This window comes from Pleurodeles waltl, chromosome 12 (genome assembly GCF_031143425.1).
Source record: "Pleurodeles waltl isolate 20211129_DDA chromosome 12, aPleWal1.hap1.20221129, whole genome shotgun sequence".
In the NCBI taxonomy this organism is placed as follows: Eukaryota; Metazoa; Chordata; class Amphibia; order Caudata; family Salamandridae; genus Pleurodeles; species Pleurodeles waltl.
In genome coordinates this window covers 187,347,165-187,362,571 of record NC_090451.1, presented here as the reverse complement: position 1 = coordinate 187,362,571, position 15,407 = coordinate 187,347,165, and the positions used below count along the sequence as shown (strand labels likewise).

Genomic DNA, 15,407 nt, shown 5'->3' with positions numbered 1-15,407 from the left:
CCAGTATGTTGTCAATCAATACTGTGACATACATCTGGGTGAGTCTATTATAATCATGCAAGGTGTGGTTACTATTGTGGTGACATCCAATGTGGTCACAGCTGCAATGGTCAGTTATTAGTCTCTTGGGACTATTCTCATTGATCAGCAGTAGCTTTCATTATAGAAAAGGTAGGCTATCTATTGTAAACCAACAAAATGAAGAAAATGCTCCTACAAGAGCCGTTCACACCTCCTACCACTAGGTTGTGCTACAGGCCTCTAAATAAATATGCTGATTCCATGCTATATATTTGGCTTCAAGCAGGTTTTCTGAGAGAATTGTTTCATCGATTTCACACTAGCTTCGGGTGATAAACAGAAGAAATGAGGACACGTTTTAGCTTTTGGAGACCAAGCAAGATAGGAATAAAATTAGTTGTACTGTACCCAAAATATTTATATCTGAGCTGGAAACACCTGCCTTTTACATCAAATAGATTATTTACCACTGATAACGTCCTTCGAGTACTTTGGAATGCACTATCTGGACTTTATTCAGTCTCAAAGCAAATTTAATGGATTTCACCCAAGAAAAATGCTACCCTCTAGTGCTCCCCGAAGGACACAAAAATACAGGCATCACTAATCCACATGCCATATCCGATAACTACAAAGTGTATGTTTCTCTGCCCTCAAAAACATGTCATTACCATCTTTAGTAAAAAATAATATATCAAAATGGATTTCATTCGACATATCCGCGATCTTCATAAAGTTATTCTTAGGATCCCGCACAAGAGCGCAATGAGGCAGCAGGGTGGCAATCGGGGACGTCCTAGAAAAGTGCACCAAGAGTAATCCCCCACGCAGAGAGACTTTCTGGGCCATGGTGGCTCTGCAACATCTGGGTTTACCAGGCCAGTGAGCAAGGTACTGGGCAGTCAGGTTAGTGGTTCTTACGGGGCCCAGGCCATTATATTGAAGCGAGGTCCTTAATAGGAGAATCTGTTTCACAGTTTACAAATGTGTTCTTTAGGAAAAAAGAAAACAGGATAGATCTGCATCTGGCGCCATCTAGAGGAACTCGTCATGTTAGCTGCATCGTCATTAATAAAGATAGACGTCCAGTGCCGAGTATCTTGAGCAACACATGGATTGCGAATCAAAAAGCGTGTGACCTAGGAAAGAATGGCCACTCTGCTTGCCTTTCTCAGAAAGGCCCTTACTGGGCAGAAAAGTTAATGTGAACATGCTACTCGGGGCGGAACGCTGGTCCCTGCGCCTTATGGGAGACCCCTCTAGTGGACCCCGAACTTTTCTGGAGGTGGGAGGGGGGTGGGCGGTAGGTAATCACTCAGCCCAAGTCTAAGTAAATGCGAGCTACGGGAGACTCAAAGGCGCATGACATTTTGCACCAGAGGTAGGAGAGCTCATTTTTAGGGTCGAGTCTGCGTTGCTCGCGCATGCGTATAGCAGCGAGACTCTTTTGTATTTATAAAAGGGCTCGGAGCCCTGTCAACTTCACGTCAGTGTTTTTTATTGGTTCGTGGGCTTCCCTAATTAAATCGGCTTGCTTTCATTAGTTGAAGGCACGCATATGTCATGCCTTTTCCGGTGGCTAGCCCTCCTCGAGTGCAGCGACCAAGTACAGAAAACATGCGAGGCTCGCTGTTTTCCATCGGGCTCGTGGACTTTTTTTTCTCTAATTTACGAGCCCAATCTCGCTTGGCAGAAGTCGAGCGCTTTACATACTTGATTTCACTTTTTCGGGTTATGTACACAAATGCACTTTTGCCCGATAGGTGAAAAGTCGGGTTAGGAGTTTACAACGCGATCAGCTCTAACATGAGAAAACGCGAGACCGGTTGCATTGTAAATGCTTGTTAGGGTTGAGCCTGCGAGTGCCTGCACTTGCATCTCGCATGTGAGACTCTTGTTTTTCAGTAAAGGGCTTGGAGTCCACCTGTTGCTCACTATTTGTTGGTTTATGTGGCACTCTTTCTTACAGCCTCGTTATCCGTCAAGGCATGTCTGGCATCATTTCCGTTCCTCTGTGTGGAGCAGGCGTCAAGCACTAATTGATTTCAACTTAATTAGTGCCCCTCCGCTGCTCCCGGCGTGATCAGGGTACTATTTTGTTCTAACTTCCAGTGCCCTGTAAACAGAAGTCTTGTGACTGGCAAAAGCGTGCCCAGCAGGACAAACAAAATTGCAAAGTTTTATTATTTAAAGCAAAATTTATTTTATTTTAAGTAATCTTTTCTCAGTTTCCACTTTTTTTTTTTTTTTTTTCAGTTTTTGCTCATGGGTGCTGTTGTCAAAAGATGACAATTGTCCCAAATATGCGAGATCCATTGCATTGCAAATGCTTGTTCATTATTACACTGAGGCTGTGCTCTCTACGGATTTACAAGGTCCAGGCGATGGCAGCAGCTACTCTGACACAGCCTGGGGCCGATGCTCTATTACCTTGAGGGACATGAGGTAGTGCCAAGTGATCAATTCCCATACCATTGCCATAAACACATAATGGTGTGAGTTCCGAGTCTGCACTGACCGATCGTTTCCCACTATAGAGCATAGCTACCAAGTGGCCCCTGTCCATGAGCGACTAGTTAGTCCAGCCCTGTGTTCTTTTCCTTGGGTTTCAAGGACTTGTAGCTCTGGTTTTTATTTTGGATTAAATAAGACTAGAAGTCCCAGATTTCTAAGAAATAAAACACTGCTCGACTAACTAGTCCTTCATGGACCTGGGAAATTTGGCACCTTTGCCAGATGCTAGTGCATGCGCGCACTTAAAGGTACCGAAGACACATGTTTAAGGCTGATTGTTCTGCATGTGACCCCTTCATACTTAGAACAAGAGGGGCTGAAGTATCTGAAGTCAATGCAATATGAAGGGAGAAGCTTTTACTTCCTCGCTTTTTATAGTGTTAGTTTTAATGAAAGGAATATGAAATATGAGCTAAAGCAATTTTTAAAGGGCAGAATAAATCAAACATTCTGTTCTCATACCCGGAACTTTGATTTGTATTATTTAATTTTTTTTAAAAAAAAATGGTTCCTCTTGTGTATATTTGATGTTTCCAAAAATCCCTAATTACGTAGTTTCTAAGTTTGTCCTTCCGGCAGAGTAGTGCTGGCAGAGTCCCATTAAAGGAGCCACCCAATGAGCAGCTCTTTGGCCCAGTCCTGCATCTCTGACATGTAACAACTATATCTATTTAATCTATTGTGGCATCATTCACCGGTGGCCCCCTCTGGATTTGTAGGCCCTCAAGGACAGCTGGTACCATCCGATTTAAAGAAAAACAGTCCTGCAGAGAACTGCTAGAACAGGCTCCTTAATGGCCCATAAGTCATGCAGAAAGGTACTAGTGCGCTCTTATTTAATGCATGGCATACATGCAGAGAGGCATCTGTGCTGCCCTCTGAAAACTGTGAGCAGTACAGCAGCAAAGTGCTGGGCCTGTCCCAATGACCCTTCATCAGCTTGACTAGGAATTCCTGGTACCGTTTCCCTAAAATATGGCAGCCCTGGTAAGAAGTTATGGTTCTGTACATTACTAACATAGCAGCCCTGAAAAGAAGTACTGTTACTGCCCATTGTATGTAGAGCAGCCCTGCTGAGGTGTAGTGATAATGCTTCACCTGAGGTATATCAGCCCTGCCGAAAAGTATAGATAGCGAGTCAGTAATAGCCTAGTAGCTGGTGCTGTGTACCATTACTAGCACTGCACGCCTGATTCAGCTGCTGGTACTTATCATTAGGATTATAGCTGCTGTGATGAGAAAGTGCCTCTACTCTCTCACTATCAGAGTAGCAGATTGTATTGAGTGTCTATCACAGGCACAGCAGGCCTGCTGAGAATTGTTGGCAATGCAACATTAGGTGTATGGCAGCCATGTTGAGATGTGTAAGTACTAGTGCAGTTGTGAGTGAATCCTTTCTGGAGTTTGTTTAACATAGTAACAGTCTTTAACCCTGACCTTGTAACCCTGCCCTAGTCCAGCCCCTTGACCTCTACCACATGGGTGCAGCAGTGAGTTACCAGGGCAGGTTTTCTAGTGCTGCTAGGAACTTTCAGTCAAACCTCCAGGAAGGTAAATGGATGAGAAAAAACCCTCCCAAACACCCTGAAACAAAGGACTACCAAAACATATACCAAACAAGTGAACAAGAGGAAGGGGTGTGCGAATCTCGTGTTGCCTGTTTCATGTGATTGTGCAAAATTAACTATAATTGTGCAAAATGCAAATCCATCATTTAGTGCTATATTTTACCGTAAACTCGTCCTTGTGTCAATTTTTGATGCGAAGATGCAGTCCGCACTTACAAATAGTGCAAAAAAAAAAAGCACTCGGAACAATAGCCAATTGTGTTCTGTTGTTCCCATACGTCCGCTATAATTTTTTTTTTTTTTTTTTTTTTTTTTTTTTTTTACTACGACTTGTGCATTAGCAGTAAACGTTTACCACAAATGCCACGTAATTACACAGCGTTGCATAGCGCACAGTCTCAAGTGACATTCATAATGAGAAATTCTCAAAGTTATTCAGATAACATAAGTGTAATTACAATTTTGCCCAGGTCTAGACTTGACCCTATCATGTCAAAAGGTGCAAAACTAATACTCACAAAAAACCAAACAAGAAATTTCAGAAATAAATAAGTGTTTAAATAGAGTTTTCCTTGTCTGCTTAAAAACACAGGATTTCAAACAAATAATGCTAAGGGTTGGTCTAGGAAAATAGTCTCACATTTGGGTAATATTCTTCTGGGCCAGGACATAACATAACATAACATACATAAGTCTCAAAAAATTAAATGGGATTTTCAAAACACTTAGGCCCTCATTCTGTGTGGGCCAGTTTTCCCAGTGGGGACGGCAAAATGGTTACTGGGCCGATTATGGTAAAAGCTAATGCGGGAAAACAGCAGGTCTTGTGCATTTCACCTGGAAACTTCATCTTCTAAAGCAGGCCAAATGTCTTCATGAAATACCACGGATAACCTTTAGGGAGTCGGTGAGGAAACTGACTTCTACATGTTGTGCCTCCAAAAAATGTATTGTAGAGTAATTATTTTCTTACAGTTACCGATAGCCATCAGTGTTGGTAATTTCATAAGGTGGATGAGCTAACAGTTCACTTATAATGGACCCCTTAGGCTAGCAAAAAAAAATGAAAATCAAAATAATGCACATACTTGGTGAGGTGCACTACAAACTGGGTTGACAAGAAAATGATGATTTATTTCTCACTGCCAAACTAAAATCAAAGCTCTAACTCTCATGCACTGGCAACCAAAATGACTTGGCTGTCTGTATGCTGAATTAACTTACACAGGACTAAACCACTTACCATTCTTTTTTTATTTTTAACAACGTTTTATTAGGTTTGTTACCATGCTGAAAAAGGAGAAATGCATCCAGCGGGAGCAGGGTCATAGCATCATGACACATCACAAGCAATAATACCACAGTATATCATCTCCCATTTCACTTAAGGGTGAGTCCTGAAGCTCCAGCCCCCTACAATCCCTCCACTCCATGCAGTCCATGCAGTTGACCATGGTCTTGGCCCACGCTTCCACTGAATGAGCCTCCATTGTCTTCCACGACCAAGCAATGTCTCACTTGGCCACTACTAATCCTAACCAGAGAAGTGACTTTTGATAAGGTGGCCCTCCCCCCCAGCCCCCCAAGATTGTGATGTGTAGCAGCATGAATTTGGGATCACAGGGAATGCCCCAACCCAGTACCCCCCAAGTGTCCCCAGCACTCTTCTTCAAAAATGGGTCAGCCCTTGGCACTGCCAAAATGTATGTGGTAGGTCAGCCCTCTGGCCCTGACATCTCAGGCAGTCCCCTGTAGGAATCGGGGCCATGCAGTGGAGCCTTCATTAAATGGGCGCTGTGGAGTACCTTCAGCTGTATCAAGTGAAATTGGGAGGCAATAACCGCCTCTCCTGGGGCCTCCACCACTTCTCTCCCAGATCCTCCTCCCACACACTCCGGACTCCCATCACTGGATCTGGTCATTTGTGTAGCAACATTTTGTATATAACAAACAGTTTGTGCTCCTTAAGGTTTGTGAGGAGGATCCTGGCCTCCATCGGGGAAAAATTTGGGGATGTCCACTTCCGTTTTAATAAGAGGGATGAGAGCATAATGGAGCTGTAATTACTGGAAAAACTGCGTTCGATGCAAGTCCTACTCCACCTGCAAGTCCTGAAAGGACTTAAGTGTCCCGTTGTGAAGCACATCCCCCAGCTTTAAAATGCCTTTAGTGCCCCTCGCGGGAAAAGCCTTGGAGAGTCACCACCTGCCGAAGGCGGATTCCCTGCCACAAAGGAGTCTTCAAGGTGAGGTGGCCTGCCCACTCCACGCCTTTCATGTCCGTGTTCCAAATGCCCAACACAACACGAGTGGCTGGCGGGAGTGCCCCTGGGACATGTCCACCATTTAAGAAATGTGGTAGGTCCCGACCACCCATCCTTTCGCTGCATACGCTGGGTCTCATAAACCCTGGAACCACCATTCATTAACAACAAGTAAATGCACCGCCCAGTAGTAGAGTGGCATGTCAGAGGTGGCTAGCACCCCTTTGACTGACAACTTACAGCATTTCTTCAGGGCCATGCAAGGTGTTTCATTGTCCCACAACAAAGGTCTGTCTTTGTGTTAACCTTACCAAAAAAGGATTGAGTGATTGGGTATGGGTAGTTCTATAACTGATACAACAGACTGTGAAGGGAGACCATTTTTAAAATTGCTGATTTTCCCACTGGAGGCAGTTGTAAGGGTGGACCGAAACTTCAAGTCTCTTCTGAGACAGAACTTCAAGTCTCTTCTGAGACCTGTGAGCTGGGGTGCCAAATTCCAGTAGTAGGACTGGGTCATGTCATCAGTGACATAAACCCCTAAGTATTTAAACCCGAATGGAAGAACCGGTATCCCCACTGCCTATGGCATATTGGTCAGGCAAGGAGTGATGGGTTATATTGCCTCTCAGAGTACACAACCATTAGTGTCTTGCTGGCCTTTTCTCCCCATGATATATTCTGCTGCAAGTAGCCAATCATGCCTCTCTCGCTTCCTGCATGGCTCCTGATGGAGCACAGTTTGAGTATGTAGCAAGTCTCGCAGGAGGTCATCCTGCTGTATTAGTAAGTATTGGCTCTCCAAGGTGAGTATACAGTCCTCCAGGTCTACCTTACTCCGAGCCCTGTCTGTCTGGCCCTTCTGCACAAAAACAATCCCATGAGGCATTGTTCTCTTTCTATGTGTATTGCAGAATGTAGCTTATATAGAAAGAGGAAACAATGAGGAGAAATAAACATATTTCTCCTAGTTGCTCCCCACCTGGGGAGCAGTTTGGTGCATTCCCAGGTCCTTCGCTTATGGTACATCTGGGAATGAGTCAAAATCCATGGGTGTTGCCTGGGAACACCCATTCATCACTCATGGAACACCTCCATAGGGAAGAATAGTGCACAACAGTGATTTGCGCTAAATTGCATTACTCTGGATTTATCAAGCAACGCAGGGACACACAAGGTGTCACAGTTTAAGGGTTGCAGCACTTTTACACCCTTTTGCATGGTGTAATAGCGACACAACCCTTTGATACATTTGCCCCTAAAGTTACTTATTAAGACATTTTATAAGTCACTGCATGTCTCCGTACAATAACTTCAGAACACTATGATTGGCAGGCTGCAGAATTTGAGTGTTAGCATAAGGATTGGGAAAGTCGAATTTCAGTCAAAAATAAATGGGGGTCTAGCTTACATTCTTCAATTGTGGCCCCAAATCTGCGAGTTATTTAGTAAAACAAAAGTGTAAACTATTCATTATGCTACAGTTTCCTAAAGTGTGCAGGGTTGGTTCCATTGTTAGGCAAGTGCTTGGAAAATTCCATAGTTTGATACGCTGGACAGACCCAGATGTCCCGGTGTCAACCACTTCAAAGCATGCTTGGTGATCAGAATATGCTGTTGCTGATCAAAGTTTTCTGATGGAGCAATGCTCAGTTCTTGTGATGTCTTGACTCGATTCTAAAATTGGGTGGCCATCTCACTCCAGGTCATTATGGACACTATCTTGTCCTGGACTTTTCTCCTACAAATTTTTATTTTCAGGTATGTTAGACTAAATAGTTTAATATAAGAAAAAAAGACTACAACACTCAGAGTCCCCTAGGTTATCACAGAGATGTCCAGGACCAGAAATATTGCTCAAAATGACTTGGAGGGAGGTGGTCAACCCATCTCCAAAAAGGCTTATACATGGTGTAAAGGACCATCACTTGTGTACACCAGTACCTGTAGAGTGCTTTTCAGGGATAGTTTCATGTGGTTGTGTTGTCAAAGACTGAAGTACTCCCAAGCAGCTTTGGTCTTTATACATGAATCTATTTCCCCATTTGCAAAGAAATAGTAAACGCTTTTGATACATGGATACACATGATTCTTTAGCCTTCGTACCTCTTGCCTTCTGCAGAAGACCAGTGTGACTGTGCATGATGTTGCGTTAGTCCACGTGGACCAACACCAAGGCTCTTGTCAGGAATATGAGTCTGAACCACAACTGCTGGAACCACGCAATGCCTAAACAACGCGGTCAGAACAATGACCGCGTTGGTACCATGAATGCCTTTATCACGAATGCCTTAACAACCATTTTTCGTTGTAAAGGCATTCCTGGTAAAGGCATGCGTGGTTCCAGCATGCGATCCCACCCTGACCCCTAAAACAATCGTACCCCAAAAACAATCCTACCACGACCCTCCACCCCCCTAAAAACTAAAATTGCCCTGACCCCCCAACCCTGCCCTAAAACTACACCCACCCTCTCTCAAAAAACTGCGTCCCCCTGCCCCTAAAATGCCACGCCCCCACCCCCATAAAACCTAAACTACCATGACCCCTCCAATCCCGCTGCTAAAAACTAAAAATACCCTGACCCCCACCCCGCCCCTAAAACTACTGCGACCCACCACCCCTTAAAATACACCGACCGCCCCCACCCGCTAAAACCTAAAATACACCAAACCCCCACACCTAAAACTACAGCAACCCCACCACCCCCCTAAAACCTAAATGTGAGAAAGTAGCCTCTTTCTAGCCTTGTTACCCCCACTTTTGGCCTGTTTGTGAGTATATGTCAGAGTGTTTTCACTGTCTCACTGGGATCCTGCTATCCAGGGCACAGTGTTCATAGTGAAAACGCAATGTTGTTAGTATGTTTGTTATGTGTCACTGGGACCCTGCTAGCCAGGACCCCAGTGCTCATAAGTTTGTGGCCTATATGTATGTGTTCCCTGTGTGATGCCTAACTGTCTCACTGAGGCTCTGCTAACCAGAACCTCAGTGGTTATGCTCTCTCTGCTTTCCAAATTGTCACTAACAGGCTAGTGACCAATTTCACCAATTCACATTGGCATACTGGAACACCCTTATAATTCCCTAGTATATGGTACTGAGGTACCCAGGGTATTGGGATTCCAGGAGATCCCTATGGGCTGCAGCATTTCTGTTGCCACCCATAGGGAGCTCTGACAATTCTTACACAGGCCTGCCACTGCAGCCTGAGTGAAATAATGCCCACATTATTTCACAGCCATTTCACACTGCACATAAGTAACTTATAAGTCACCTATATGTCTAACCTTCACCTGGTGAAGGTTGGGTGCAAAGTTACTTAGTGTGTGGGCACCCTGGCACTAGCCAAGGTGCCCCCACATAGTTCAGGGCAAATTCCCCGGACTTTTTGAGTGCGGGGACACCATTACACGCGTGCACTAGACATAGGTCACTACCTATGTATAGCGTCACAATGGCCATGTAACATGTCTAAGATCATGGAATTGTCCCCCCAATACCATTCTGGTATTGGGGGGACAATTCCATGATCCCGCGGGTATCTAGCACAGAACCCGGGCACTGCCAAACTGCCTTTCCGGGGTCTCCACTGCAGCTGCTGCTGCTGCTGCCAGCCCCTCAGACAGGTTTCTGCCCTCCTGGGGTCCAGGCAGCCCTGGCCCAGGAAGGCAGAACATAGGATTTCCTCTGAGAGAGGGTGGAAATAGGTGTGAAGGCTGGGGAGGAGTAGCCTCCCCCAGCCTCTGGAAATGCTTTGATGGGCACAGATGCTGCCCATCTCTGCATAAGCCATTCTACACCGGTTTAGGGATCACCCAGCCCTGCTCTGGCGCAAAACTGGACAAAGGAAAAGGGAGTGACCACTCCCCTGACCTGCACCTCCCAGGGGAGGTGCCCAGAGCTCCTCCAGTGTGCCCCAGACCTCTGCCATCTTGGAAACAGAGGTGTTGCTGGCACACTGGACTGCTCTGAGTGGCCAGTGCCATCAGGTGACATCAGAGACTCCTTCTGATAGGATCTTACCTTTCTTACTAGCCTATCCTCCTTCCTAGGTAGCCAAACCTCCTTTTCTGGCTATTTAGGGTCTCTGCTTTGGGGAATTCTTCAGATACTGATTGCAGGAGCTCACCAGAGTTCCTCTGCATCTCCCTCTTCACCTTCTGCCAAAAGATCGACCGCTGACTGCTCAGGACGCCTGCAAAACCACAACAAAGTAGCAAAGACGACTACTGCAACCTTGTATCGCTTCATCCTGCCGGCTTTCTCGCCTGTTTCCTGGTGGTGCATGCTCTGGGGGTAGCCTGCCTCCTTCTTGCACCAGGAGCTCTGAAGAAATCTCCCGTGGGTCGATGGAATCTTCCCCCTGCAACCGCAGGTAACAAAAGACTGCATCAACGGTCCTCTGGGTCCCCTCTCAGCACGACGAGCGTGTTCCCTGGAACTCAGCAACTCTGTCCAAGTGACTCCCACAGTCCAGTGACTCTAAAGTCCAAGTTTGGTGGAGGTAAGTCCTTGCCTCCTCACGCTAGACTGCATTGCTGGGTACAGCGTGATTTGCAGCTGCTCCGGCTCCTGTGCACTCTTCCAGGATTTCCTTGTGGCACAGCCAAGCCTGGGTCCCCGACACTCTAACCTGCAGTGCACAACCTTCTGAGTTGTCCTCCGGCGTCGTGGTACTCCCTTTTGTGACTTCGGGCAGACTCCGGTTCACTCCTCTTCTAAGTGCCTGTTCCGGTACTTCTGCGAGTGCTGCCTGCTTCTGTGAGGGCTCCCTGACTTGCTGGGCGCCCGCTCTGTCTCCTCATCTAAGTGGCGACATCCTGGTCCCTCCTGGGCCACAGCAGCATCCAAAAACCCTAACTGAGACCCTTGCAGCTAGCAAAGCTTGTTTGCAGTCTTTCTGCGTGGGAACACCTATGCAAGCTTCTTCACGACGTGGGACATCCATCCTCCAAAGGGGAGGTTCCTAGTCCTCTTCTTTCTTGCAAAACACCAAGCTTCTTCCATCCAGTTGCAGCTCCTTTGCACCCTCAGCTGGCATTTCCTGGGCATCTGCCCACTCTCGACACTGTCGCAACTCTTGGACTTGGTCCTCTTGTTTAACAGGTACTCAGGTCCGGAAATCCACTGTTGTTGCTTTGCTGGTGGTGGTTTTCCTTGCAGAATCCCCCTATCACGACTTCTATGCAGGGAGTTGTAGGTGCCTTTTACACCTACCTTACAGGGTCTTTGGGTGGGCTATTTTTCTAACCCTCTCTGTTTTCTTACAGTCCCAGCAACCCTCTACAAGCTCACATAGGTTTGGGGTCCATTCGTGGTTTGCATTCCACTTTTGGAGTATATGGTTTGTGTTGCCCCTATACCTATGTGCTCCTATTGCAATCTATTGTAACTTTACACTGCTTGCATTACTTCCTTTTGCTATTAATGCATATTTTTGGTATTGTGTACATATATCTTGTGTATATTTGGCATCCTCATACTGAGGGTACTCACTGAGATACTTTTGGCATATTGTCATAAAAATAAAGTTTATTTTTAGTATATCTGTGTATTGTGTTTTCTTATGATATTGTGCATATGACACCAGTGGTATAGTAGGAGCTTTGCATGTCTCCTAGTTCAGCCTAAGCTGCTCTGCTATAGCTACCTTCTATCAGCCTAAGCTGCTAGAAACACCTCTTCTACACTAATAAGGGATAACTGGACCTGGTACAGAGTGTAAGTACCCCTTGGTACCCACTACAAGCCAGGCCAGCCTCCTACACTAAACTACCCTGACCCCCCACCCCTAAAAACTAAAAATACCCCGACCCTCCACCTCTAAAACTACAGCGACCCCCCCCCTAAAACTACTGTGACCACCCCCCCCCACGGCCCCTAAAACCTAAACTACCCTGACCCCCCACCCCTAAAACGACAGCAACCCCCGACCCCCCCCCACCCCGCCTTTAAAACTACTGTGACCCCGCCCTAAATTCTAAACTACCCCGACCCCCCCCCCGCCCTGCCCCTAAAACGGCCCCAGCCTCACTTACCTGACCACGTTCTCCTCAGAAGCCAACTCCCTTCTGTGCCTTAACCACACATGTGCGTTGTTCAGCACATGCGTGGTTAAGGCACAGAAGAACGAAGTTGTTGTTGGGGTGTTGTGTTTGGGGATGTTTCCCTCTTGTCAGTTTCATGTGTTGGCCGATTTGCAACAGTGGCAGAAACGTCTGTAGTAAAGCGAGCTGAAGTTTGAGACCTTTGACAACTGCACTGATTTCACGAAAGACTGTTTTCAATTCACAATCAAACGTGACTTGTTTGTGATCAATGTTTTTCACTGTGCGGTACTTTAAGAAATTAGATGGATGTGAAGTGAGGCTTTGATTACACAAAAATAGACTTCATATTCTGAAGAAATGCTTTCAGGAGGTTTTAGCTTTGTTGTTTGAGAAGGGCTGTGTTATTGGAGGAACACCTGCAACTCATTACACTCTCTAAGAACTAGTTATATTTCAAAATACTTTTAAAAACGAATTTCCTGTTTATGTTAAATGCAGTGTTTATCTAAACCAATGAAGCCTTGGAGCACAAACAGGCAATTTAATCCCCAGCATTCCGTAATATATACATCTGTAAAAGAAATGAAGAGATGGGGGAACTACACAAATTTCTCATTAGAAGGCAGATGTGTGCGCCTCTGTTCATATGTGGCATCTTGTGTTTTTGTAATTTGCCTCTTTATTTTGCCCTTTGATAGGACTACGAATTCCCTCTTCACGCGCACAACTCGCACCACCAGAAGAATGACCGCTGCCCTCCTCCTCCCCAAACCCTGCCGGAGCGCGCCTGCGCAGTGCCCAGCTGCAGGGCCGACTCCGAGTGCGAAAGACACAAGCGCTGCTGCTACAACGGGTGCATCTACGCGTGCCTTGAGTCCGTGCAGCCCCCACCAGGTGAGCAGCGTGGAAATCTGCATGTATTGAGAAACCTGCGCTTGCTCAAGGCGCAGCTCGGGGTGCAGTGAACATACAGTACAGACTTGCAGTGGAATTTAAGTTTAGGTACTCAATCAGCTGACTAAACTTTGTGTTGAGAAAAGCTGCGTTTATTTTGACACTGTCCTTTACATACATACGTATGTGTGTGTGTATGTATGTATATATATATATATATATATATATATATGATGTATGTGAAACTGTCCTTTACATATATGTGAGGTGTGTGAAACTGTCCTTTACATATATATGATGTGGTAGGCTATGCAGATTATCAATGGACTGGCGAGTGACAGGGTCCGCGGCCTGGATGGCCTCGGGGACACTTTCTATAAAGAGTATGCGGGCTGCTAGTGCCACACCTTCTAAAAATGGATGAAGAGTCTCTGGCATCTGGTGGGCTCCTATCATCCTTCTGGGACGCTCTGATAGCCACTATATTTAAACCAGATAAAGACCCCAGGTGCTGTGAATGATGCGCACCATTTTTGCCCTTTTACGTACCATTGATCCCGGCCTCGGCACCTCAGCAGTGCTTTTAGATGCCACCAAGGCATTTGATTCCCTCTAATGGCCCACCTTTTTAGACTTCTGGTGTGCTTTGGGGTGGGAGCCAAGTTCATTCGACTACTGTATGCCCAGCCAGTCGCTAGACTATGATTCCATGGGCCATTACTCCCCCTTTGGGTATATCCAGGGGCACCAGGAAGGCTGCCCTTTATCGCCCATATTATTTGTGATTGAGATGGAGTGCTTGGCAGCTCGCCTGAGGCAGCACACCACTCACCGCGGTTTGGCGTTTGGCTCACAGTCTTAGGATCTATGTGTGCAGAGGATGTCACCTTGCCTGCCAGAGACTCACAGGATTACTTGGACCCACTTATTAGAGAGTTCACTAGATTTGGAGGCATCACAGGGGTCAGTATTATTTGGGCCAAATCCATTAAATTTCCCTCTGACAGTGGCGACCTGGGAGTTCAATACTGAATTGCCACTTCTCTCTGTGCAGGAGCTAGTTTGATACTTGGGGATCCAGCTCAGCCGGGACCTTGATGAGCTTTGGAGAGTAACTTATGTCAGACTCATTGCCTGGCTGGGAGAACAGGTGGAAAGATGGATGAGGCTTCCACTGTCGCTGACTGGCCATTACAAAAATGGTGGTCCCCCAGACATTTCTATACCTCCTCACCAACCTGCCTCTTCATTCCCAACTTGCTTTCTCAGGCAGCCAAGATCTGACCTTATAACAATGGTGTGGGCTCTAAGACAACCCTGGGTGGCATTAGAAACACAACCCCATTCAAGCAGGAAGGATTGGGATCCCCAGACATGAACGTATATTATTTTAGTGTGCAACTGCCGTCCTTCACTTCCTGTTGCTATGGATGCTGGCATGCGCAGTTGGAACCACAGGGTGCAGTTCACAACCTTTGGGGAAGTATACCCTGAAGCAACCTTTATTACCCCTCAGCAGGCTCTTACAGGACCTGCAGTCATGTTGCTGCATGCATTTATTTATTTTCAGTAGCGAGCTACTTTGCGGGAGATTCATGATACCTTCCGGGCGGCAGCCCCTAATTTCAGGCCATGAGGCTGTATGCAGAGATGCAGACATCTGCACTGGTGCGGATGTCCGGGCCTCGGCTGGCATGGGAAAAGGACTTAGCTGCCCCTTTTACTGTTGAACAGTGATAATACGGATTCACCCAATCCAGAACTCTGTCCCTGAGTTACAGATTGCACTTGGTCCATTTCAAATATTTGCTTAGGCTGTACACACACCCGGAAGGATTCATAGAGCTGTGTGAGATGCATTGCGCTGAGGGGGCAACTTCCTGCACCTGGCCTGGGACTGCCTGTGGTCTAGCACTTTTGGGATGAGGTCCTTCATGATATCAGGGAAATTGCGGGACACTCCCCAAGTGTTGGTCAAGGCTAGTGCTCCTTGGCTATGTCAGAGATGTCCTGACTGAGTCGTGCAGGCTAATGGCCATTCTGCTGGTGCTGGCTCAGTGTCAGGTTGCGAAGTATTGGGGTGAGCACCTCACA

General features: G+C 46.3%; 1 protein-coding gene across 1 annotated transcript in view; it reads left to right on the top strand.

The window, feature by feature from the left end:
• WFDC1 (WAP four-disulfide core domain 1) overlaps window positions 1–15,407 on the top strand; it is a 229,139-nt gene that overhangs the window by 79,908 nt on the left and 133,824 nt on the right. Inside the window, exon 2 of the mRNA XM_069217183.1 lies at window positions 13,118–13,313. Within this exon, the coding sequence (XP_069073284.1) occupies window positions 13,118–13,313 (196 nt within the window). The remainder of the gene's footprint in view (window positions 1–13,117; window positions 13,314–15,407) is intronic.